Below are 25,900 nucleotides of genomic sequence, written 5' to 3'. Positions count from 1 at the left end.
GAAGTGTCTCTGAAGGGCTCACGGGGATCCAGCTGGGGCAGCGCTTGTGAGGTGACACCAACGCTGTGGGTAACAGATGACATTTTGGTTACTAACGAACTAAAGCACTGAAAACAAGAATGGAGTTGGAGACAGTCAGCTAGAGAGTCCCCATTCCATGTACATGACACCCTAGGTGACCAGCTCAGCACTTGCAGGAGCAAAGGTTAAGACAACCATGCTCTTCCTGTCAATGGCCTGGACGACTTTTCCCATTTAGAAGCAGTCACTCCTGACCTTTGTCCTGAGCAGAAGGATGGTAGAAATTGATAAACGAGACACAGGCGAATAGAAGACGGAACACTTTTCCTTCAACAAACAGCAGTTTTATTCCTGTACTAGTGCAAAGATGTGTAAGACACTATATAGGTTTTTGGACCATAGTTACAAATATAAAAATATATTAAGCAAATACATAATTTAAATAGAAAGACTAAGGAAGTGCTTTGTTCAAACAGTTGGTTAGAAAAACAATGTCGCAGGGAGGTACTCTAGTATGAAAAAAATAGAACCGTCTATGCCATTTTAAATAACCAGATTTGCAGAGAAAGAATACAAAATATTAAAAACATGAAAGTGCTCTGTTATAGAACATAGTAAGTTCAGTTGCTAGATTTATTCACGTTATTTATTTAAGCTTCGTGCAAATCAAGGAACAGCCAGATGAGCCACCATGGACAGTAGAATTATTAGACACTGACCAACATCCAAAGTATTGGGCCAGGAGCAGTTTCCACTCCAAAAGTACATGTTGAATGTCTATGAACTGTGTCCTAATTTCTATAAGGTAGGAGTAGAGACAAGATCAAAGACTTGGTCCTTGTCCTTAGAGAGTTTATAAGCCTGATGAATCCCACCTGAAAGACCAGAGATTAAAGACTCTTCAGGTAAGACACTGGCGCCCCTGGTTGTCAGTGTGGTTGAGATTTGGAGATTTCATGAAAGCCCCTGTAGACTCTAGCTCATAGGTGGAACACCGCCCAACTCTACTGCACACCCATAAAGTCACAATTGCATAGTCTTCTTCTTGTTGGTGTGCTGGCATGCTCACTCAGCTATTAAAACACAACATCTCAAATGTAGCAGACAGCTTGCTCTTAGGATGAAGACTGATTTTCTTAAGAGGAATTACTTAAGGCAAAAAACGGCCATAACTAACCTTTTTGTGAATATTCTAGAAGGAACACATTACATTTGTCTGACATTATTCACCATTTTCAATGACTTATTTTGGTATATTATATAAGATCACATACATTGACCCCTTGGTTATAAAAATAATCTTTGGTAAATCTGCGAATAGATCTCTTTTATTTCCATTACATAAACCTCTATTTTAGGGGCATTCACCAACAATTTTCTTATTTCATGAATGTATCTATGTAGACAACCTTTAAAAAAAATAAAATGCCTTATTTTTGCTGCATGCATCTATTCTGAGGGAGCCTCCCTACAAGTCAAGAGTATTCTTTTAGTCAGAAATATTTCCATTGCTAGAAACATTTTTAGAACAGAACAGATTTTTGCTATTATCATGGCTGCAGTAAATGTTACCCTGCATTTTAAACAAAATGGCCAAACGTTTTCAAAAAGACAGCATCCATGACAAGAATCTAAGGTAGTGCGTTCAGAATTCCAAATTCAATGTTGTTAAACACCTGGTCAATTCACAAAGTAAATGCATCAATTAAATTGCTTAATCAGCTGAATCATCTGGTCAACCCAGCCAAGGTGAACCCGCTAAATGATAACACGCCCTCACAGAAGCATGTGACATTTTCAAGGAACAGTCTTGGCGAACAGAAGGGTTGCTATTTCCTCTTTCTGATGATGTCTGCTCAGATCCCCCTTTTCAAATATTTTTTTCTTCTTTGCATCATTTCACTTGCTCTCTGCAGTCATGGTTTATAGACTTTCCCTTGATGTGATTTGAAATCTTGGGTTAAAATTACTCAGAGACTTAGAGCATTTGGGCTGGTAACAGCCTTTCGCATTCTGTCTCTCCAGGAATGAGGTACCACTGCAGGCTTGCTCACAGCCACTTTGTGGAGGACCAGCTTTTCCTTCCTCTCACACTGTCTCGGCTGATCACTTTCTTTCATTTCGTCAGTGAAATGGAACGTGGAAAGTCCTTGAACTGCTGCCACAAACAAGCAGCTTACTATCTACTTTTTCCCCTCCCCAGCCAGGTCATGTTTGGTTTGGCTCACGTGTGTGAACGAGAGCTCTAGAGAGCCCCAGTTTGGGGGCTCAGACCCTACCCTCGCTGTCATACAGATCTGGCAGGCTTATGATTTCAGGATTCCAAACTCAGACACCCAGAAAGCTAAGTGAATGAGAATTTAGTATATGGATGACAATTTTCCTACGAGAGGCAAGGAGAGTTGTTTAAATATAAAAAACTGGATCCTGAGACACTAAGGCAGGAGAATCAGAGTGTGAAATAGAATGTGTGAAGTCTATTTTTGTATCTCTGGACATCTGCTTAATGGTTTCATATTATTTTCATGTCATTTGGGGCTTTCCTCCAAGAGGTAATAAAATTAAGACCCTCCCAAATAAAACTGTCCCCAATATATCTGTGTGCTCTGGCTGCTTCTGTGTTGAGAAGTAAAAATCATCATCCTCTCTTCTATGATGTGGAGCCTGCAAGACTATGTAATACCCATGGATGTAAGAAGATGAACAGAAAATAAGATCACATTCTACTGGGAAAGCAAATATAATTCAAAAGGGAGAAAGGGACAAGTAGTGAAAAAGAGAGACTCAGAAGTCTTAAGAGCTGGTGAATTACTTCGGACAAGTAGGTGCAGACCCAGACAGAGCATTTAGAAAAATCTGATTCAAGAGCTGAAAAGTTGGCTGCTCTCCAGAGAAGAACAGAATGATAATACGAAATTGATTTAATGAGTAGAGATTAAAGGAGTTAATTATAAAGAACTTGGATAAATAATTATTAAAATGCAAGACGGGACCCTTCCAAGATTTGATAGCTCCAAAGCACTTTGAAGACTCGATGATTAAAGTGTGCCGCACAGGTGCACAGCCAGGATGCCCACCGCGACAGGAAATGGAGTGTTTACCAAGACCTAACACAGGATAGGATTAAATTAAAATACACCCAACTGAGCTGAATGTCAAGGAAACCTTTTTTTCCCCCCCTCTTCCTAAATTTAATAAATAGATCAACTAGATTATGTATTTAGCCTTTGGTGGTGGTGGGAGGGAAGATAGTGAAATATTTGTTGCTAAGGAGATTTAAAATTAGATAGGTGCAGGGTAGGAATAAATATGTCCTGCGTCAGACTAAAAGAACATAGTTTTCTCTTGTCATGTCCATTTCCATGACACTGGTTCCACCCCAGGGTTATTTACTGTGACAGATGCATAGGGTTTTTTTTTTTTTTTATGGTTTTAATTCTTGGTTTGTGCAATGAGTTGCTTTCTCCTTTCAGTCCAGTGATTTGCTAGAAAAGCTTCATCAGAGCTTTCCAGTGTGTGGCCTGGGTAACTTCACTGCCTCGCTGAGGCCCTCTCTTAGCTTAATTGAAAACAGTAACAGCCACCCTACCTCTATGACTGTGATGCAGGCTCCCTACTGCAGCTTCCAGGACAGTGCCTAGCAAGTTGCAGGCATGGACTAAAACTTTTCTGAATGAATGAAAAGCCAAAAACAAATTTTCCTTTCCATGTATGAATGTGATTTGCACCCAGCAACATTTGCTTACAATTCTGTATTTTTTTTTTTTTTTTTTTTTTGCTTTTTTGCTTTTTTGCTTTTTCCTTTGAGTGTAGGGATAGTTACTCCTAAGAGACACCACATCTCATAAACCTTGGACCTTTATTTTCTCCCTGGTGGTACCTCTGCTGCATTTATATGTATGTTGTTCCTTCATTTCTAGAGGATCCACCTAGTTATCTAAAACAGGATCAAAGCCTAACACTGTCATTTCCAAAGAGCACTGAGCACAATGATATGGTGAAAACTTGGAATCACCTTTGCATTCATTCTTATAAAGATTTTTTTTTCCTGTTTCTGTAAACTTCAAATAGCCCTGGAATTTTTTCCTGCTTCGGTGGAGCTTTCCTTAACTATAAGTAACTATTTTAGATATGTTAAGTGATTTCTTATTACTCTGCCAATTATACCCAGTATATTCCTTTGGGAACTTCATGGTAGGTAGCAAAAATACACACTTTGAAAAGAAATGTACTCTTTCTGCAAATGAAGCTGTGAGATCAACAACCTTGATCTCGAAGGCTTAAGTGTATTAGAGAGAAATCTGTAGTGAGAAAAAGACAAACATTCCTGACTCAACAGCCGTGTGGATAACATCCTGAGGCCTTTCAAATTTTCCCCAGGAAGACCCTCAGGACTGGACCTAGCGGAGGGCAACACCCATTTTCTGACTCACTGAAATTTGTCAAAGTGAAAATAGGCATCACATACTGAAGATCAACTTGGCAGAGTTTGGAGGGCCTTTTATTTGAAATACAACTTCAGGTGACTACCTGATACTCTGACTTCAAAGATTTACTAAAAAAAGGCTTTTGGAAAGTCTTATACAAGCACCACTGAATTTTGGGTTTTATGGTTTTTTTTTTTTTAATTAACAATATATGCTGTCTGTGGACATTTCTATAGAGATATTGACATTAGGCCCTTCAATCAGGAGTATAACCCAGCACCACAACCTTCTTCTACTGGGAAAGCCAAGTATGACTGGGGCAGTTTTGACTTTGCCACTAATAATGAGAGGAAGACATGCGTGCGTCCAGCAGCCAACCCACATGTCACGGTCCAGGTGTGCACGTCCACACGGCACCCCGTGAATGCAGTGACACTGATTCCAGTCGCCATGGATGGATGGCATTTTGCGTGCTGGCTCTATGTTCCCAGTCGGGAGTACAGGTGGCATGCTGTGACATAAGGAACCCATCACTTCTGTTTGGATTGTTCTCCCTCAAAACCTGCAACCCTGGCCCCTGAGCTGACCACGCTGGCTTGAACCTCTGGCAGGAGAAAGGGGACCGACTGACCAGCTGAGACACAACCACCGACTCTGGCTCGGGCGCTGCTTAATCCCGTCTCCCCAGTCCCTTCTTTTGACTGTTACATTTGTCCAGATTGCATGTGGATCATCTTTGGATCCTAAGATTCATAGGACAGCAATGCAGCCAAGCCAGCTGTCCTCTCAGCTCTCTGTCCATCCGTGCCCTGTATCTTGTCCAGTAAGCATCAAATCTGGTAAAAATCATGGCCCCAGGGACCGTCTCTGTAACCACCTCCATACACATTTTACAAGTCGTCCTGTCATACAGGTTGAATTAGTTTATGTAGAACAAGCCATGAACACTTTAGTGTGGAAAAATAGTATTATATAAAGCTTAATATTAAACATTATGAAAATATATATATTTACAGAAGAAACTACAAAATACAACTATGTACAATAATATCTATTACCTTTAAATTACATAAATTCTTTAAAATACTCCAGATTAATAAATTATACATAGTATCAACAGAAATAGTTGGCACCTCTGTAGGGCATGAAGCAAGTTTTCTGTTTTTGTTTTTTGTTTTTTTTTAAATCACACAGTGAATAGTTTTTATCCAGGAGCTCCTCGGGTGCATTCTCAATGCCTTGAATAGCCCGCATCTGAAAGGAAGGACACTGTAATTAGAGGCTGCAGTGGGGTGTGTCACAGTTGTCTGTTGTGCTTATGAAAATTACAAATGGGAAAGACTAGCAGAAGCTCCAGATGGTTTAGATGAGAGCATCCCTTGTAGGGGCCAGGTCACTGCATTCAGAGCCACGGAATAGTACAATTGGAAAGGACTGATTCCAGTCTATCCCTTCTGGTTTTACAGATCAGCCCATAGGCCAGAGACACAGTAACTCACTCAGGGTTTCACAGCTTGTGAATCCTAGTTAGCTCCAGAGCTAGGACCTGAATCCTAATTTTCAGATGCCTGAAGCTAAACATACCATAGTTAGCTGCTTTCAGGAGCACCCAAGACTACTCTAAAAAAGACTTAAACAAGCCAAAGCAAGACAAAGGAAATTTCAAAGCTCCCAGAGCCACCTCCATAGGTGGCTGGAGCTTCTTAAAGAATCTGACATGCCAAAACCTTAATTTACTCTACAGATAAATTAGGGGGTAATTATTTACAATACAAAAGGATTATCTGATTTACAAAGAACTCCTTTAAATAGCAGCCCTCTCATGTATGTGTGCATTACAGATTATTAAGTATGTAATATACTGGCTAAGTAGGGGGGTATAGAGGGTGCAGAGAACTAAATAAAATGGAAGAGCATTTAGAAATGGAGATAAAATAGCTCTGAAATGTTGTTTGTCCAAAAAAAAAAAAAAAGATCTATAGATGGATATGGTCCATGTGACAAAAAAACTGAGACTTATACAAACAGCCACGTGAGTGAGCAGTCTTGAGTGGTCAGTCCAGCCCCAGTCAAGCCTTCAGATGACTGTAGCCCTGGCCAATGTCTTGACTACAACCTCATGAGAGACCCTGGGCCAGAACCACTCAGCTAAACCCTTCCCAAATTCCTGATCTACAGGAACTGTGAGATAATAAATGTTGAGTTAAGCTGCTAAGTTTGGGGGTAATTTGTTAGCTGGTAAGAAACAACTAATACAATGTAACTTCAAATTTGCAATTAGCCAGTGTGATAAATTAGATTGTAAAGATGGTCCTGAGTAGGAAAAAGCATGCAGACCCTTCGCGTGCCAAGTAATTACTGTCTCACCAAAGCAGTGCCTTATAAAGTTGATACATTTTTTTCTACTTAATTTTTCATTTAAAAATGCTACATGCTTGTTTTAGAAAATTTAGACATAAAATGGAAGAAAAATCATATACTATTTTACTGCTCAGAAGAATTTGTTTTACTTTTGTGGTATATTTCTTTCCAGTTTTTTCAAAGCATCCTCCTTAGCAGTGAGCCTTATCCTTCAGAAATGTCAAGGCCAGTCCTTAACAGAGGGCATCCTAGGCCGGGTAGGAAGAGATACCACGTGAAATCTCTGCTCCACTCTGGGGGTCCCTCCCCACTCTGCCGCTCTTCCCTGTTGCCACTCAGTGAGGGTCTTTCCTTGCAGCCTTTGGGCAGAAGAAGAGATGGGGGGGTAGGGCATGTTGGAAAAGCTGGAGGTTTTTAACGGTTTCCAGATCGACTGTATTTTGATAAACAAACCTATAAATTAGTGAAGTAAGCTCCTACCTCTGTGATACTCTGGATTCACATTTTCGTAGATGGGAAACAAGGGGTTTTCTTGTTCGCTCCGTAGCTTCCTCGCTCTGAGAACATCTCTCACACACTGATGCAGGTACACATACTGACACTGTGAAAAAGCAGGAGGCGTGTCAGAGGAAGGCACGTTCTCAAGCATAAGCAAGATGAGGACTGTCACAAAACATCAAGGGTAGTGGGATTCTATACAGTTAGCAAACTTCTCGATCGTCATTTCACTAATGGCCTCTAGTATGTAGAAGAGTGACAACTTTCTAAAACCACAGAGAATAATGGTAATGGGCAGAAAGGTGGGGTTTATTCATTTTTTTATGTGCATGCATATTTAGAGTGCCTACAACTCTGGCACATAGTAGGTCTTCCACAAATAGTTATTAAATTATACAAATGAATGCCAAACACTGTGCTATGCATTTTACATGAATTGTCTCATTTGATTATTTTGACAACTTAGTATAGTAGATACAATTATCCACATGAGGGGAGACTCAGAGTAGTTAAGTAATTTCTCCAAGGTCACACAGCTAAGAAATGGGACCCTCGGATTTAATCCTGGGTGTGTGACCTAAAACTTCATGCTTTTTTTTCCCTCCATCAGTTTTCTTGGATTCTAATTTCATTGCATTATTGAATGAGAAAGTCATTTCGTTCCCTTTTTGTGGGGGTGGGGGGGTACAGTGAGAAAAAGGAGGTGTGTACAGCAGACGCCATGGGACTTATTCATCATGGTTCTCACAGCATCGGAGTGTGACTCGTAGAAGAATCTCAGAGGTGCTGGCTGACTGCAGAGAACTACGGAGGGTGAGACAGTGAGGCCAGACCCACCTGTCGGCTGTCTGGGAACTAACTACTTTGGAAATAGAAAAAAATATAGAAGAGCTAGTGTTCTGGTGACTGAAAGGACACCATGGAGACCTCCACTAACAGCAGAAGCTCAGCCACAGGCCCCAATCGTGTGCACTGGGCCCCCTTCCTTCCTTCCTACCGTCGGAGCTGTCTAGTAAGGGAGTGAATGTCTGTGTGACCTGAGCACTCAGCCCCGGGCTTCTGTAAGGACACATCTCTGCTTGCAGCCCAGGGAGATGAGAGGTTGGGAGGAGAACACACCACGGGAGGGACCCTGGGCTCTTCTCAGTCTGCCTCCAGCCGGCCTAGATGGGGACCTCAGTTTCCCTATCTATAAAACAAGAAGGCCAAGGTCTGCTCTACAGCTAACGTCTTTTGACCATGAAAGTCTGTGTTAGACTTTGTGTTGCCATCAATTACAGGGATATGGATAAACATTCCTGGACCCTGTGTTTAGGGTGACCCGTGTGATCAGCGTGAGTGCTGTCAAGGTTTGAGACACAAAGGGAGACCATAAGATCTTCCCTCACCAACGATCTTTAAAAGTGGACAAGTATTTATTTTCATGGGTTGGCACTAGGCACGGCCCCTGGTTGGAAGCCCGCTTGGTCGTCCATTCTTGGGACCTCGTAATGTGGGTCTGGTGTACCCATTCAGTTAGGACCTTTCCCAGAAGCAAATCAATCAGTGAGACCTGTGTTAATGTTAATAGGTCTTTGCATTTTTGCTCACAGACTCAGCTCATTTGTTGTAAGTGTTTCATGACACCTTGATCTTGAAAATTTGAGGAGGGTACCATCCTGAGATGGTTTTTAGTGTAGGCAGTCATTCTGTCATCTTGAAAACAATCTGCCAAATTATTAACTGACGCTGCCCTGTTTTCCCCCATCTGATGCGTAATTCATATTTTCAATTCTATCGGGATGTGAAATTAGTTTGGGAGCTTAGTTTGGCTGAGAATGAGCTCTAGAGTCCCTGTGCTATGCCTTATTAATAAATTCTTCAACAGTGATCCACCAAGGGCTCTGAAAACAGTTAATATTCATTAATTTGCCTTGTCTGAAATATAAATTCTTCTTTTCCCAACAGAACACCCCTTTGAAAATGATAACTACTAAAACCTTCAAATTGTTAATGTGCTTCCATTTAATTCTTAATGAAAAGTAGACAAAGTCTAAAAGATGAACTTCAAAATGTAAAAGATCATGTTTTTTTCTCTGTCCAGCGAACTGGGGAAGCCTCATTTCCACTTAATTCCACCACTAGCTGCAGGATGAGATGATATTTATCTTACAGCCTTTCATGGTCTCTGAGTGCACAGTTTAGCAGAGGGGCAGATATGTGAACAAATAGCTATAAGGTGATAAACACAAGATAGAATTGTGTAGAAAGCTTCACACACGAGACGCCATCAAGTTCACTTTCGGTGGTGGTGCGGGCGGTGAGTATTAGAAAAAGCGACATTTGTTAAGAATTTGAGCAAAGAGATAGGACATCGCGAGTGATTTAAATAACAAGAAGGTGTATGTATATTCTGGAAAGTGCGAGCAGTCTAGGGTAGTTAAAATGTGGGGTGCATGGGGTCGTGGGAAACTCCTAGGACAATCCCCTAAATGGGCACTGAGTCTACAGCATCCCACTGTTTCCTTCTCACGGGAATAGTTGAGATCCACGGACTGGGACTATCACCTATTGTTCTGTACAAGTTATCCTTCCGTCCGAGTGTCTCTCTCAGAGTCAGGCTGCAACCTGGCCCCAAGGCAGGTGACCAGAAGGAGAGACACACTTGCAAATCCCTTGTCTGACGCCTCTTTGTTTAGAAACCTTTTGCTCTTTCATATATTTATCAAAACTCGTGAAGACCTGCACTGCTTTGTATCCCAAACAAGGTAAAGTTGAGGCTGACTCTCTGGACCCAGAAAGTAACACAAGGGGTCAGAATGTCCTTCTTCCTCTGCTGGAACTGTCACCCACAGGGGCTCCGCCGTGGATCCCGCCCCTCTGCTCTCGCTCTCAGTAGCGGGCCAGGTCTGGGGCCAGAGCCTCGGAGGCTGTAGAAGGAACCCACCTTCAGAGAGCCTTAAAGCAAGGCAGATAATGTCTGGATATCGTCCAGGATTTTGTTTGTTAGAGAAAAAAAGGGAGAAAATTTCTGTCTTCTTGCAATGTTTATTTCATTGTGATCAAAAGAATCAATGTCGCTTCTGGCCCAGGGAGGGAAATCTTCCTTAATTTGGCCAGACCCTAAAACAGTGGGGTGGGCGGGATTAGGACCTGAGACTGGAGAAGTAAGTTGAGGCCACATTACAAAGAGGCTTGTGCGCAAGGATGCGAATTCGAACTTCATTTTAAAGCAAGGGAGAGCTTTCCAAGACTCTGATGCAGGGATTTGACGCGGAGAGAGAACTTTATTGGTGGCAGTGGTGACGAAGCCTTGTCAGGGCAGGAGCTGGGGTCAGGAGACCCACGAGGAGGCAGCTGCAGAGGCCCAGTGAGAGCTGATGCAAGGCTGGGCGAGGGCAGCGGCAGTGGGGTGAGAGACGAGAACCAGGGGAAGGATGCTGGGCAGAATGGACAGGACTTAGTGATGGCCCCAATGTGGGGACTGTGGGAACAGAAGTCAGATCGCCAGCCTGAGCAAACAGACGGAGGGCTAGGTGGATGGCAACATTTTCCCCTGAAACCGGAAGGAGCAAGGGCTGGAGAGATGCTTCTGTTGTGTTGTTTTTTCCAAGAAAGGTAATGAGTTCAGTTTGGAGTAGTTTCTGGGTTTAGATGAGACAACTGTCAGGTGGAACTGTCGGGGAGCCAGGTATTTAGGTGAATGCAGGGGAAGGAGAGTGAGATTAAGGAAACGCGAACAGGGACGTGGTTCCTGAAGCCATGGGAGTGGAGGACATCCCTGCTCTGGGAGTCAGACAGTGATATTTACAGTAGGGGGCGCCTACTCATTGCCAAAAGGCATCTCCAGAGCTCTGGGCAGCTGCACAAAAGCGATCCTTGGCTCAAGAAACCTCTGACAATAGCGAGGGAGTCTGAACACACCCCCATCCGGCCACACCTACACCCACGCACCCACCTTGAGATTATTTATAATGTGATCATTTCCTCTCCTCCAAACTACACATTAAGTATGGTTTGAGTTTGTGGAAATGAAAATAAATGAATAACGAAACGCTGATGCTGGCTTTGTAGCAACATAACTGTAGGATATTTGTTCATTCATTGAATAGTTAAAAAATAGTGAGGCTAGAGCTAAGGGAAACAAGCCCCTGCCCGCTAAGAACTGCAGTCTCGTGGAGCGAGCTGACGGAGGACAAATGTGGTGCGGTGGGGGTGATTCTGCAGCCCTTCAGGGAAGGACAGAGCCAGGCAGCGGCCACCAGAGGCTGCCAAACCCATTGAGTGCAAGGTGGACGGGAAACACTCTAGTGGAGGGTCATTGTCAATTCCAGCAGCATGGAAGGAGACGCACAGACAGGAAGTGCACGTGGTAGTAAAAAGGAACCTGAGTTTAATGGAGCCTCTAGATCTAATGACCCACTGACAGAAATTATGGGAAACAGAGGGACACATTACCACCATGAAAAAGCAGTCAGCCACATTCAGAATGTGGGAATATCTACGGAGCCAGTGAACTGGTTTCTTTAACAAACGGCGTGGAAAACAAAGCAGAGGGAGGGTTATTATAGATTAAAAGAAAATTAAAAGAGACTTCACCAAATTAATGTATGGACTTTGAATTCTAATGCAAACCAAGTATAGAAAGTAATTTTTGAGATAATTAGGGATATTTAAACACTGACTAGATACTGTACAATTTAAGGGATTGTGATGAAAATTATTAGGTATGATAATGGTCTTGTGGTCTTGATTTTTAAGAGTCCTTAACTATAAAATATATATATATAATTGTAAAAATATATATGTAATAAAATATGTAATATTATTAATACTATATTAAATATATTGAATATAAAATATCAAAATATAGTCCATAAAATATATATAATATATATATTTAAATACACAGTATTTAAGGCTAAAATGATGTTATAAGTAGGACTTGCTTTAAAATATTGCAATGAGACCATGAGGTAGGGGAATCATGCATGTAGGATGTGAAGGTTAAAAAAACACAGAATACTGTTAATTGTAGAAGCTGGGGTTTGGGTAAATGGACATTCATTATACTATTTTCCCTATTTATGTATCTTTAAAAATTCCATAACAAAATATTTTAAAAATAGTGTCATAATTGTTATAATGGAAGTACTTAGCTCAGGACAGTGGCGGTGATGGAAGATCCTGGGTGTGGGCACTGCCTGCAGGAGGCAGTGACAACAGTGTTTTCCCAAAAGTGTTACAGAATATGAGGACCTGCAGGATATTAATATGCGCTGCATGTGAAAAGGATCCGAGGGTCAAGGTGGTTTTGGAAATGGTGGGCTCAACAGAGCTTAAAGGGAGCCTTGCTGCGGGACGTCTCCATTTTGTGGAGCACAGCCACCTGCATGGTTGTCATGTGTCCTGGGACTCTAAGAAGGGATGTGGTAGCACAGAGAACTTTTCACCTCTTTGACCATGGGATTTTTTTTTTCTTTAATAGAGGATTTTGCAGAGCTACTTGGGAAGCACAAAAGTAAGAGAACTTGGACCTGGTAAGGCAATTAATTATGCAGGCGAGTGACAGAGCTGGTCCGTATGGGGACATGGGTTTGACTCTGAGGCGGTGGGGCAGGGGACTTGGGGCTTAAGGCTTGTGATTCTCTGGAACAGGGTTCAAGTCTCAGCTCAGCCACTTCATAGCTGTGCAAAGCCCTTCAGCCTCTGAACTTCAGTTTTCTAGCCTGGAAATGGAAAATACTACTCTGTTTTTTTGTGAAAATTTAATGAAATAACATGCTTAGAAATGCCCTGTAAATATCAAACGACTGTATAAATGGAAGCCTTTATCCTTCACAATTAATGCCCACTCTTTGGTGTCTCCAGAAGTGGGGGTGCAGCTGGGGTGAGCTGGAGGAGAGAAGAGGTTAGAATCTGTTTCCTCTTCACTAACTGAAGTTCTTGTGCTCAAGCACCAGCCTACCTTAAAGTGATCTTCAGGAAGAACTAGCTGGCTTTTCCCTGTGTTAATACATTGATTAAAAAAAAAAATCCACGTCTCTTTTTACCCACCTAAAGAAGATGGGCAACCAGTTCAGTGAAGGACACACAGCATCCTCAAGGTCACTGACATTTGTTTTAAGATGAAAAGTCCTGTACGACATCGCTATTCAATTCTCTTTTTCCTCCTCATGAGTCACAGTCATTTCCTCTTGTCACATTACAGCCCTGGACGTCTAGGGGAGGGAGACAGACCAGGTGGTCTGTGTCCTTCAGCCGTAACTCTTACCTCAGTCTGGACCATGTGAATCCTGTGGAGTCTTAGGTCATGCACTGCTCCGTAAATGTCCACTGAATCTTTGGAGTCTAATTGCTGGAGGATTCTGTCCAATGCGATAAAGGTCCCAGTCCTACCCACACCGGCACTGGAAGAGAGAGAGAAGTAAAATCTGAGCCTTGTTATTCAATTGGCCTTTCTGGACAGCACCCAACCTTTCTTTTCCCTTCCGAGTTCTAGGAGACTAAAGACTCCTCCTCTCTCTCAATGTGCTCCAGCCTCCCATCGTTCTCCTTCCTCCACTGCTCCCTCCCCCCAGGAATGAGTACTGCTCTGCATCGCTGTGTACCACTTCCCTGCGTGCTTTTACACTCGTCCTACATTCATGTAAGTCCACAGACAATACATTCATTTAATGTTTCAAACATTTGCTAAGATGGTAAATCCTTTTGCCAACTTTTCTACTCAATGTTGGGTTCTGAGATTTCTCCACATGGTTACATGTAGAGCTGATTTCCTTTACAGAGTTTGTAAATCATTGCTAATCCATTCTCTGCGGATAGACAATGAGATCATTTTTAGTTTTTCTCTATTACGAACTGTGTTACAGTGAACATCGCCGTGCACACGCGCGGGGGTTTCTCGAGGGCGGGTATCTCGGAGCGGAGCTGCTGCATCACAGCATACGAACTCCTTCAGCTCCACCAGAGATCGTCAGACTGCTCCCTGCGATCTCATAAACTGGGCATTTTGATGCACATGTTTATAAGACAAAGAGGAACATTTTTTTTCAGTGGTTTTGGATGAAAATGCCTGCCATTCTTCAGAAAGCAGCGAGCTCTTGAGTGTTTCACATTCCTATTTTTTGAAAACATCAGGGTTCCAAAGACATACAAAAGCCGGGCTCCTAGGGTGCTGGGCTGATTGGGAGAAAATGAGGCTGTCTGACATTTCTCTTACTGTGGCAATTCCCAGCTCCTTCTTTATTACTGCCCTTCAGTTCAGGCTATCAAAGTGTTGCTGCAAACATTAATTAGCCAAACACCAGGCTCCCCAGGGAGAGAGAGAGAGCGAGGGAGGCTGCTTGTTAGGTTGACTTCATGGACGGGCCCACTGAAGCAAAGAGCAGTAAGGAGAGAACAGAAATTTAAGAACAGATTTGGGTGCCACAGAGGGCAAGTGCTGCCTTGACCTGGCGGAAGGTCGACAGGAATCTTGAAGGATGGTTGGGGTTTATACTGGTGGAGGAGAGAGAGAAGGACACTCCAAGGAGGCAGGGACAGGCGTGAGCAGTCTCCTCCTGCTAGACTGGGAGGGGAGTTTCTCGGAACTCGCATGCTGGGTCGGGTGAGGGGAGGTGAGATGGGGCTTAATTACGGGGGACATGAGAGTCACATAAGGACTTTGCATTTGGGGTTGTAGGAGACAGAGCAAGAGGGAGAGAAGGATGGAGAGGGAGAGGGAGAGGGAGAGGGAGGTGGGAGGTGAAGAAAGTGCAAAGGAGTGAGGCTGGGGAGCGATGGGCAGAACAGAGCGTGAGGACACCCTCTGGGACCGAGCGGGCTGGGTGGGCAGACGCATCCTCCGCCCACCAGATTCCACGCTTATGCGCTTCTCGAGGCTCCCGGGTGGCCGAGTACCTGCAGTGGACCACGGTGGGGCCGGCCCCCGGGGTTCTGTTGATGTAGTCCCTGACAGTTCTCACAAACTGGATCAGGGACTGGGTGGTCTCTGGGACTCCATGGTCTGGCCACACCGTATAGTGGAAGTGGCGGATGAGTCTGTGTACGTCCAGCTGTTCCTCCTGTACGAGCAGAGAGGGTGGTAAGAGGAACCGGCCAGGGCAAACCCTCCTCTGTGACCACCGCACCCATGCAGGGATTCCTAGGGGTGAGACTGCGGGAGCGGGAACCAGCCGAAAGGGGATTCACGGGTGTCCTTCATCTTCCCACGCTGGGATGTTAAGTCAAGCAAATGAACGTACGCTGCATATCCGAAATTCCCGGATGGTCCACTCGGGCAGCACGGACTCCGAGAGCATCTGCAGGATGAGGTCCCCGTAGTAGAGGGAGTCCTGGTCCGCCGGCCAGTAATGGTCACACTTGACCTGGAGGAAGACAGGCAGAAAAAAAAAAAAAAAAGTGAGTCCGGAAATGAGCCTCCTCCATGAAACTGGACTTGCCCTCCTCGAAATGTCTTCCTGAGTTGGAGTCCAGGATCAGCTGCTAAAGCAATTTGACCGTCTGCTTTGCATTAACCTGCTCACGGCCTGGGCTGAAGCTGGGTCTGCGCCCCGAGTACAGGAGAGACATCATGCAAGGAGCCAAACCCCCCACCCTTTGGATTCATTTTCCTTCCAGGCTTTCAGGGTTCCAGGGCTTGAGTTTTTGTTGACTTGCTCAGCATTTCAATTCCATTAGTGTATAAACCATGTCTTACAATTTCTCATTTTCTTTACTGAAGAAAGATCTAGCTGGGAGGAGGACGGCACCGTCTCCCTGGCCCTTTTCTGTTTATATTTCAGTATCGCTGTCCTGACCTGCAACCAGTGCCATGTGCCAAGGGGTCTTTGAAGAGAGCATTTAGCAAAGCACACATTTACAGGTGGAGGCAGGAGCAAAAAGACTGTGAATGTATAATTATTGAGCACAAATACCGAGCACTTCATGTAATCTATCTTTTAATCCTCAAAGTAACTACCTAAAGTAGAAGATTATAAATGCTATTACAAGCGGTTTGCTTAGCTGGTCCAGGTGACTACTTTACTGTGTGTCCACAGACACAGCCAAAAAGTTCACTTCCTCTTTTCCTGAAAGTAGGGCCAGAGCCAGGGACCCTGGAACGTCTCTCTCCTCCCCGTATAACGGAGGATGAGCAGGCAAGAGGCCAGGTCATCCTTCTGTGTCACAGGCACTTCTGATAATTCCAGACGTCCAATGGAAACATCTTTGACCGAAACTTCAGACCCAGAATCAGAACTGGGCATCATCTGGGTTTACTAAGGAGCCTTTTGTAACCGAGGGGTTTAACTCACTAACAGGGTTCTCACATGGTCCCTCCTTGGCATTTGTGGGGTTTAACTTTTGATGGGGATGGGAGTAAAAGTCCATCCAGGCGGTGGCGAGCAAAGACGGGGCGGCAGGAAGACAGTCTACTCACTCGGCCCTTCTCGACACACTGGGTCACCATGACGATGTTGTGAACATTCTGTTCCCACGCCATTTCCCAGAAGTCATCCTTGGTGCCGGGAAGAGGCCCCTGAGTTGCGATGTATTCCCTCCTGAAGTTGTTGCCCTGCGATGAGTTTACAATACGGAGAGTCAGAAACAATGGGCCTCTTCGGAACTACAGACAAAGGCTTAGCTCTGCAGAGCAGGTGATGTGCTAAGTCTCTGCCAGGCCCCTGACTTGAGAAAAAGATACTAACACAAGTGTCAAGGCTTGAGAGCAGGAAGAACAAAGGCCGGGACACTGAACTGTTATAAAAGTTCTTTTCTGTTAGGTTGGGTTTATTTAGAAATAAATAATTAGAAAACACTTTGGTCTCAATTGTGTGCGTGCGTGCGTGTGTGTGAGTATACATACGTGTGTGTGTGTGTATGTTAATGTGTAGTATGTGTGTGTGTGGGGTACTGCCTGAGGGACTGACTTTGTTCAGGCTCTTTTCCTATTTCACGCAGAAGAGTTTCGGTCACTTTGGGTAACTGACACTAGGATGCTGGGAAGGGATCCCATACAAAGGAAACTCAAGGGAAGAGAAACCACCACTTACTGGACCTCTACCCCATAACAGGCCGTGGGTCAGGACTCACACAGATTTTGTTTAACTGTACCCGCAACTCCTCGAGCTGGGTTATTTTCACCCACTCATCCTGCATTCCAGCAATACAGAATTACTTGCAGATCCCAGCTGAAGTTCTCTCTCTTTCCTTGCCTCTCCTTATGGCCCCGACCCTATGTCACCTCTGCTCCCTCAACCCGGCCCAGCCCATCCAAATATTGCCTCTCCTCTGGCTAATCCTTATTCTCCAAGTCACAGCACGTTGCCTGCTCTGCCGAGCCCCCCTTCATCTTTCCCTCTGCTGGAGGATGTTATCCTCCCAGAAGCTCCCACGGCAACCTCTAGCCTCCTGCTGCTCAGAGAGTGGTCCTCAGACCAGCAGCGTGGGGGATCCCCTGGGAGCCTGTCAGAAACACAAACCCCAGGTCCTGCTCCAGCCTTGCTGAGTCAGAATCTGCATTTTAGCAAGACCCCCAGATGACGTGGATGTCTATGAAAGGTGGAGAAGGTCTGCTTCAGCCTGTTCCAAGGCCACTGTCTGGTCGCTTTCTGATGCCCCAGCTCTGCTAAGAGTTCCTTGAGGGTCAGGATTCCATCTGCCCCATCCCCATACACAGCTCAGTGTTTGACATACAGTTAGTACTTAACTTTACAGTGTTGATGAGTGAGTGGAGGATTATTTGAGGTAAATATTATTATCCTCATTTTTAGAGGGAAAAGGAAATAGAGTTCCAAAGAGGTGACATAACTTGCCCATGGTCCCAGAGTCAGCCAGGGGCAGAGATGGGATTCAAACCTGGGTCTGTCTGATCTTAAAGCTTTTCCACTGTTGTGTGCTGCAGAAAGCTGGCAAGATGCTAGCCAGAATCCAAGCCCAAAGGGCTTGACACAACCTCTGAGCTGTGTCTGTGGTTTTCAAAAATCCAAATAACTTGGAATCAGCTTCCCCAGCTGGGCAGCCTTAGCAGTGGCAGTCCAGCCTCCTTAGTGAGCTCAGTTCTGAGCTAAGGGCTACAGAGAGAAACTGACCTTTGAAAATGCCTCCTGGGCTCATTATAATCTTGTGTGACTACAGCCATTATCAAAAATGGCTTCAAAAAAAAAAGTAAAAAACAAAACAAAACAAAACAAGCCTTAGGAGCGATCGGATTGGACAGCCTGCATTTTGTGGCCATCAGACCTGGTCTTCTAAAACTGATCTGCTTCCAGATCTGAGATCAGTGGGAGCGTGTCAGAGGTGAGATGTCCCCAGCAGAGCCACCCACTGAAGCCTCATCCCAGTTTCCACTGCCCCATGGCCCATTTACCGGGATGTAGCTGGCGTTGATGTAGTCTGAGCACGGGTCGTCATCCACATTGGACAGCTTCACTCGAGATGCATCGTCTGGAAGGAAGTTTGTTGAGAGAGATTTGTCACTGAGTCTCGAGGTGATTTTTCTACTGTTTATGCAATGCTTAGTATTTGAGGTGAGCTAGCTCGGACCCCCGACAACAGCCCACGGAGGGGCTTCTTATGTCCATTTTGCAGACGAGGCTGAGACAGGATAACTAACTTGCCTCTGGTGGCTCACAAACACACAGACAAGCCAAATGCTCTTTGAAGCCCCCTCTGTGCTTCCTTTTGTAAGACTAGGACATTTGCCTGATGGAGCAGCCAGCTCTCTTTCGCTACTGGAACCAATACAGTCCAGAAAAATGACCTTCTATTGCCTCACCTAATTGGGTCAGGAGAATAAAAATTATATATAGAATACTTGCTAACTAGAAGACTTCAGTAAACCTAGGGTGGCCCTTACTGCTCGGAGGCCTCCAAGGAGAAGCAGGGGGACCCCATGGCAAAATGTCAGCAGCATCAGAGGCCTCTCATAACCAGAATTTCAGCTGGCTGTTTGCCCCCCGGAGGGAAGTGCAATCACACCCAAGTCATCTCTTATTAATGACATTCCGAGCCCCAGATCACCCATATCCAGCTACACCCTATTTTGTAAGCCCCATTTTATCCCTGGAAAAGGGAAGTAACGGCTAGAGGAAGACAGTATTACAGACTGCAGCACAAAACTCACAGGGCAATATATTGCTGTAACGGTTTTTCCCTCTGTTCTCCGGCAGGAGCGCGATGTCACATGACTGGTTTCGACCCACGTCCTTTAAGTCCTACTTGGTCAAAAAAATAAGTTTGCAGGTGGAGAATGGGAAGCAGGATACAGTCCCTGATATACACACTAATATGCGAATCTGTGACACCAGCTACTGTGACAGGAATGGCTCGTAGTTGGCGCCATGAATCAGCTCTGACCTCCCACAACAGCCCCACGGAAGGGAGTTTCATCTCCATCTTACAGATAAGGTCAGACAGAATAACTCACTTGCCCCGGCTCACACAGTTGGGAAAGCTGGGAACTGCATCCAAAGCCCGGGGCTTTTTTTTCACCAAACTGCACCATCTCCCAGTCAAGCAAAAGGCCAGGTTAAATAACTGACAGCTTAAGTTTGCACGTGAAGTGGGTTCATTCTTTCTTCCCATCTGATCCAGGCAGCACTTTGTTGGTTGTGCTATGCTGGAGATCAAACTGGCCTCTGGGCTCGCTGGTGTATTGTGCAGGGAGTGGATTCAGGCAAAAAGCGACACTCAGCCGAGACCTGAAGTGTCATCCTAACACCTGAGCCGTCAGCCTGTGATCCTACAGGAAAGGCTGAGAGGGACGTCTGCTAAGGACCGGGGTGTGAAAGAGACGCAGTACCTCGTATTCCTTGGACAGAAGGTAGTTGGAGTCTGCCTGCAACTTCATGAAGTGTCCTTCAAACTGATTGACTTTTATTGGGCTGTTGGTAAACACGTAACAGAAAGCAAAGCAAATTACTGAAGAAAAAGGGAAAATGCCACACCCAGCCCCAGTGATATTTCAAAAGCAGATCACACAGTCACTAATGAGTTCTCTCTCTTACCAAGAAGTTTTCCGGTGCCTGGGAAGGGAAGCCAAGAGAAGAAAGATCTCGTTAGCAAATCTCACACACCACCATCCACCCATCTTTCAGTAAATGCAGGGAAGGGAAATGTGGCTCTCACCCTTTCTGGCCCAGGTTCAAGTGGACAGACAGTGGTCGATCCCGGCGGATGCTCAGGCGGGCAGAGGGCCTTTCTTGACCGTGGCTGCAACACAAGGGTGAGGATTTATATTTTGACTGTGAAATAATTTAAACAAACGTCTCCATTTATGGTTAAGGCTGGGCGTGTTGGTGCAAATAGGGGTTTTTCAGTATTCTTGTAAGTTTATACTCAGCCAACCTCTCTTGGAGGGAGGGAGGAGGGAGGGAGAACATAAAGAAGAAATAGATTTTTCCCACTCAGAAACAGCTCTCTGCAATAGCTGAGGATTTGTCTTCTGTTTTTTGGCTACAGGTCATAATCACTTCCCACACTCTCAATAAAACTTTCCTTGAGGGGGAAAGAAAAACAGTAAACCTTAGACATGCAAGACACGACGGCAAGAGAGAGGATGATGTGCCAAAGAAAAGAAATTCCCTAAGAGAAGAGGGCCTGGCATTGGGGCCACATGCCGTTGGTTTTGGTCCCTCCTTAACTTAGCATGACAGAGATGAGCTGCAAACGGGTGACGTCAACCGTACTTGTCAGCATCTTTCAGGAAAGCATTTGGGCTTTTCTGACACAATGTACAGACATCTCTGTCTTCGTGAGGTAACTGAACCACACACACGATTCTTTTTTTCTCCCCACGCAAAAGGAGCTATTTCACATTCAAATGCAGCTACAGATGGCCCCTCAGTCATTTGGGAAGGGCACGATTCATCCGTGGTATGCAGACAGGCTGAAAAAAGTGAGTCATGGTTTTAGGGGTTGATTATTTTCTTGAGACACAGAGGTGATTTAACCTGGAGAAATTCAATGATTTTCCCTTCTTCCTTTTCAGGCTAAAGGGCATTTTCAGTCACATCTTTAAAGTTGTGGACCCAACCACCAAACGGACGTTTGTGCTCACCTGGCCTTCCGTCTGCAGATGAATAAGGCAGCGACAGCCACCAGCATGCCAATTAAGAAGAGACCCGCACTCACACCTTCGATAACTCCAAACAAAGGCTCTGTAACAATCCAGACGAAAACAACAAACCCAGGTGGGAAAGAAAATCAGTGCTGAAGAACCAGTGAGAGCCCCACTGAAACCCGTCTCCCTAGGAACTGCCCTGGAACGGCACATTGGTCGTTATACTTTTGACGTTAATGGGGTTCCGCTGAGAAAGGAGTTTGGGAGCTCGTTTGTGCTTGTATGTAAAGCGTGGGGCGCCTGAGATTAAAGGCTAGCAGTTTGCCACCAAGGTAAATATGCTATTTCACTTGTAAGAAACATGTTATATGGCATCTGGGAAACTGGCAAATCCGGTGAATTGCCTGGAATTATTTTAATGAAATCCCATTTTTCTTATCTGGTCTGATGTTGCCACTAGGGGTTTAGGAACAAGGTAGCCCATTTTTGAAAATTTTGTTGTTTGTTTTTTAATTAAATTAGGTTTATAGGTTTATTTATTTATTTATATTTGGAAGAGGTACTGGAGATTGAACCCAGGACCTCGTGCATGCTAAGCACGCGCTCTACCACTTGAGCTAAATGGTTTTATCAAAATACAATTCACATACATACCATTCACCAATTTAAACTGTACAGCTCAGCGATTTTAGTATAGTCACAGAGTTTTACGGGCATCACCGTATTCAATTTTGTAACATTTTTATCAACCCCCCCCCCCAAAAGAACCCCCATGCCCCCTAGCAGTCATTCTCCATTCCCTCTACTTAGACCTTGGCAACCACTAATCGACTTTGTCTTCACAGATTTGCCTACGCAGGACATTTCATGTCAATTAAGCAATAAATGTGTGCTTTTTTGTGATTGGCTTCTTTCATTTAGCATGTCTTCAAGGTTCATCCATGTTGTAACATGGATCAACATTTCATTCCTTTTTATGCTGAATAATATTCCACTGTGTGGAATTCTGTTTATCCATTCAGCCACCGATGAACATCTATTTTTTCGGTTATTATGAATAATGCTGCCATGAATCTTCATACACAAGTTTTTGTTTTCACTTCTCTTGGGTATATACTTAGGCGTGGAATTGCTGGCTTAGATGGTAACTCTAGGCTTAACATTTTGAGAAACGGCCAAACTGTCTTCCAAAGCAGCTGCACCATTTTCCATTCTACAAGCAATGGAGGAGGGCTCCGATTTCTCCACATCCTTGCGGACATTTGTTGTTGCCTTCTTGATTAGAGCCACTCTAGTGGGCGTGACGTGGTACCCTGTTGCGGTTATGATTCGCATTTCCCTAACGGCTAATGATGTTGAGCATCTTTTCATGTGCTTATTGGATGTTTGTATGTCTTCTTTGGAGAAATGTCTATTCACATCCTTTGCCCATTTTTAAATTGTGTGATTTGTCTTTTTCTTCCTGAGTTGTCATAGGTCTTTACATGTTCTGGATACCTGATACTTATCAGATATATGATTTGTAAACAGTTTCACCCATTCTGTGGTTGTCTTTTCACTTTCTTCATGGTATCCTTTGAAGCACGAAAGTTTTAAATTTTGATTAAGTTGCATTTGTCTATTTTGTTGGTGGTGTTGCTTGTGTCTTTGGTGTCGCAGCTAAGAAAATATTTCCTAACTCAAGGTCATAAAGATTTACTCTTATGTTTTCTCTTAAAAGGGATTTCAAAATTTGTAGATACTGACAGGCATATGCAGAATAGATAAACAAGATTACACTGTATTGCACAGGGAAATATATACAAGATCTTGTGGTAGCTCACAGCGAAAAAAAAAAGTGACAATGAATATATGTATGTTCATGTATGAAAAATTGTACTCTACACTGGAATTTGACACAACATTGTAAAATGACTGTAACTTAATAAAAAATGTTAAAAAAAAAGTTTGATTATTTTAGTTTCACATCTAGGTCTACAGAGTAGTCCATTTTTGAAGTTGCATTTTAAGCCCTTGGATTTGTTATTTAACGTTGCTTTTCAAGACTCAAATCCACACAATCATCTTCCTTTTAACGCGGTTAATAGTCTTTTTTAAAAATATATATTTATTATCTTCCTTTACTGGACAATTTTTGTTGTGTAACAATATTTCCCATAGGGAAGAATTGTGTTTACAAATCCCTTACTTGACATTAAATTAGAAGCAAACACAGCTAAATCCTCTTAACTGTGTTCTGATTCCTTTTTGGTTTGAAAAGTGGGAGATTATCCCTATGTTTGACATAAATAGATGAGACGTTTGTGAGGATGAGTCATCTTTTGTCATGCAGCATGAGAGACTGTTTTAGCTATAAAGAAGAACTTCCTGAGACAAAGCATTGTGGGAGACTGGCTACAGGGAAAGGCTGGGGCAGATAATGCTATCAACAGACAATGTGCTAAAAACTAATGCCATTCTCGGCGTGTTGGAAATATTCCAAATCAGTGCAGAGCAGAGGTTAAGGATTTAGGCAGATAAAGTGCCAGAACCCCAGCTCTGCTATCTTGGGCAAGTTTACATCAGTTCTTGGTGTCTCAAATCCTCACCTTTAAAATGGGTATGATAACAGTGTCTACCTCAAAAGGCTGTAGTGGGGATTGGATAAATTATTCTAAGTACAATGATCCAGACGGAAACAACAAACCCAGGTGGGGAAGGAAATTAGTGTTAAAGAACCAGCAAGAGCCCTACTGAAACCCTATCTCCCTAGAACCCTTATTACCGGAGAATTCAGAGAAGGTGAACAGTAAATATTAGCTACTATTATCACTCAGGCTTTCCCTCTAACACACTAGAGAAGTTTCTTTCATAAATTTATGTAAAGCCCTTTAACATTTTTTTATCATATAAAAGTAACAGATAGAAAGCAAAAGGAAAAAAAAAATCACCTACAATCCCACTGCTTGAGATATTCATTGTTAATAATTTGATGTTTTTTTTCTTCTAGTCTGTTTGTTCTGTGCATTTCTATGTGTATATTTCATACACACACGTCCACTTAAGACTGAAAGCTTTTTGGGCCTGCTTCTATTTTGACCTGTGCCAGCTTTTGATTTCAATGTGTTCCACCTACAATTTTTTTTAAATCACTTTTAACAGGAAAAAGATCTGGTACTTCTAACTTCTTTCCAAGATTAATCGCCTTTCAGTCCATTCTCCTATAGAAGTTGTGTAGTTCTTCTAATCCACACCAACCCATGACCACATAAAGATTAAGTTCCCAGCGAGAAAATAAGTGTTCCCTCCGCTGTCAGCCAAGTCTGCAGATCTCCCCACTAGAGGCTCTTGTAGGTAGGTGATGTGATGCTTGGTAGACTGTGGATGGGTGGAAAGGGTCGCCTTACCTGACTCAGTGGTGATAGGCAAAGAGAAGAATGTGTCTGAATAGAGTGGCTTTGTGAATTCCTTCAGGTCCTCATCAAACAGCTGGGTAAAAGCCCGAATGCTGATTCTGAAAAGAAAACCAATTTATTTAAGTGCCAATTAGTGGCTGACCACAGTAGGGCTGACTGAAGGATGTTTTCAAGGAGAAACAGGGTGGTCACCTGGTCAATAGGCAAACAGGATACGAATAATGAAATCAGATAGACCTGAGGGAGGGGAGGGATAAATTGGGAGTTTAAGATTTGCATACACACACTACCATATATAAAATAGATAAGCAAGGTCCTACTGTATAGCACAGGGAACTATATTCAATATCTTGTAATAGCCTATAATGAAAAAGAACATATATATATGTAAATTGAATCACTATGCTGCACAACAGAAACTAACATCACATTGTAAATCAACTATACTTCAATTTAAAAAAAGAAGACAGAAAGAAATCAGACCTGAGTTTGTGTGTTCATTCATCCACGGATTCATTCATTCATCAAATATTTACTGAGCCCCGACTGCGTGCCGGTCCCTGTCCAGCAGTATCCCTAGAGATACTGCGAAGAGTTAAGTCCCCATCACCTCAGAGGTTACATTCTCTAGTGTCGAAAGTCCAACAACAAATACACAAACAATATGCCTGGTGGTGAAATGTACATCATAGAACAGATGAATACAAGATGCATAAAAGAATAGAACAGGGAAAGGGAGATGGAAGCAGTGGGGACAGGGCACATGGGGCAACGCCCAGCCAAAATGGTACCTCCTTCAAGAAGCCTTTTGAACCTTCAGAGCATTTCTTTACCTTCACCCCTCTTATGTCCTTTCACATTCCTGCCCATATTTTACAGATACGTCTTCCGTATATGCATATATGATTATCTGAATGAACTGATATCTGAGAGTAAGTTTTTCAACTTCCAATGTGTCCAGAATCAGAATTCTATGGTACAGAGTTACAGATCATGTGGTTCAATTCCCTTTATTTGAGGAAAATGAGGTCAAGGGACACTGAGTACCTGATCGTGGTCACATTCCTACTTTATTTAGAATGGAAACAAAACCAGATCAGCACTTTCCTGACCTCCAAACTGCTTCTCCCCCATCACGGTCTGCCCGCTCTCTTCCCCTGTGGAACAGGACTAAT

The 25,900-nt window shown here is 43.6% G+C and overlaps 1 protein-coding gene across 2 annotated transcripts in view; it reads right to left on the bottom strand.

The window, feature by feature from the left end:
* Window positions 1–343: 343 nt before the first annotated feature.
* The window catches only part of PTPRB (protein tyrosine phosphatase receptor type B), a 111,802-nt gene continuing 86,245 nt past the window's right edge, over window positions 344–25,900 (bottom strand). For both annotated transcript variants that reach the window (XM_074375403.1, XM_074375404.1), the window contains 13 exons: window positions 24,717–24,823; window positions 21,328–21,427; window positions 20,397–20,480; window positions 20,276–20,293; window positions 20,071–20,152; window positions 19,393–19,483; window positions 18,637–18,713; window positions 16,708–16,842; window positions 15,533–15,655; window positions 15,189–15,352; window positions 13,561–13,696; window positions 7,290–7,410; window positions 344–5,702 (listed from right to left, as the gene is read on the bottom strand). In XM_074375403.1, coding sequence (XP_074231504.1) covers window positions 5,680–5,702; window positions 7,290–7,410; window positions 13,561–13,696; window positions 15,189–15,352; window positions 15,533–15,655; window positions 16,708–16,842; window positions 18,637–18,713; window positions 19,393–19,483; window positions 20,071–20,152; window positions 20,276–20,293; window positions 20,397–20,480; window positions 21,328–21,427; window positions 24,717–24,823 — 1,261 coding nt within the window. In that variant the 3' untranslated portion in view covers window positions 344–5,679. The remainder of the gene's footprint in view (window positions 5,703–7,289; window positions 7,411–13,560; window positions 13,697–15,188; window positions 15,353–15,532; window positions 15,656–16,707; window positions 16,843–18,636; window positions 18,714–19,392; window positions 19,484–20,070; window positions 20,153–20,275; window positions 20,294–20,396; window positions 20,481–21,327; window positions 21,428–24,716; window positions 24,824–25,900) is intronic.

Source organism: Camelus bactrianus, chromosome 12, assembly GCF_048773025.1.
Source record: "Camelus bactrianus isolate YW-2024 breed Bactrian camel chromosome 12, ASM4877302v1, whole genome shotgun sequence".
NCBI lineage: Eukaryota > Metazoa > Chordata > Mammalia > Artiodactyla > Camelidae > Camelus > Camelus bactrianus.
Note: the sequence above shows the minus strand (reverse complement) of the source record. Positions and strands in the feature narration are given on the sequence as shown.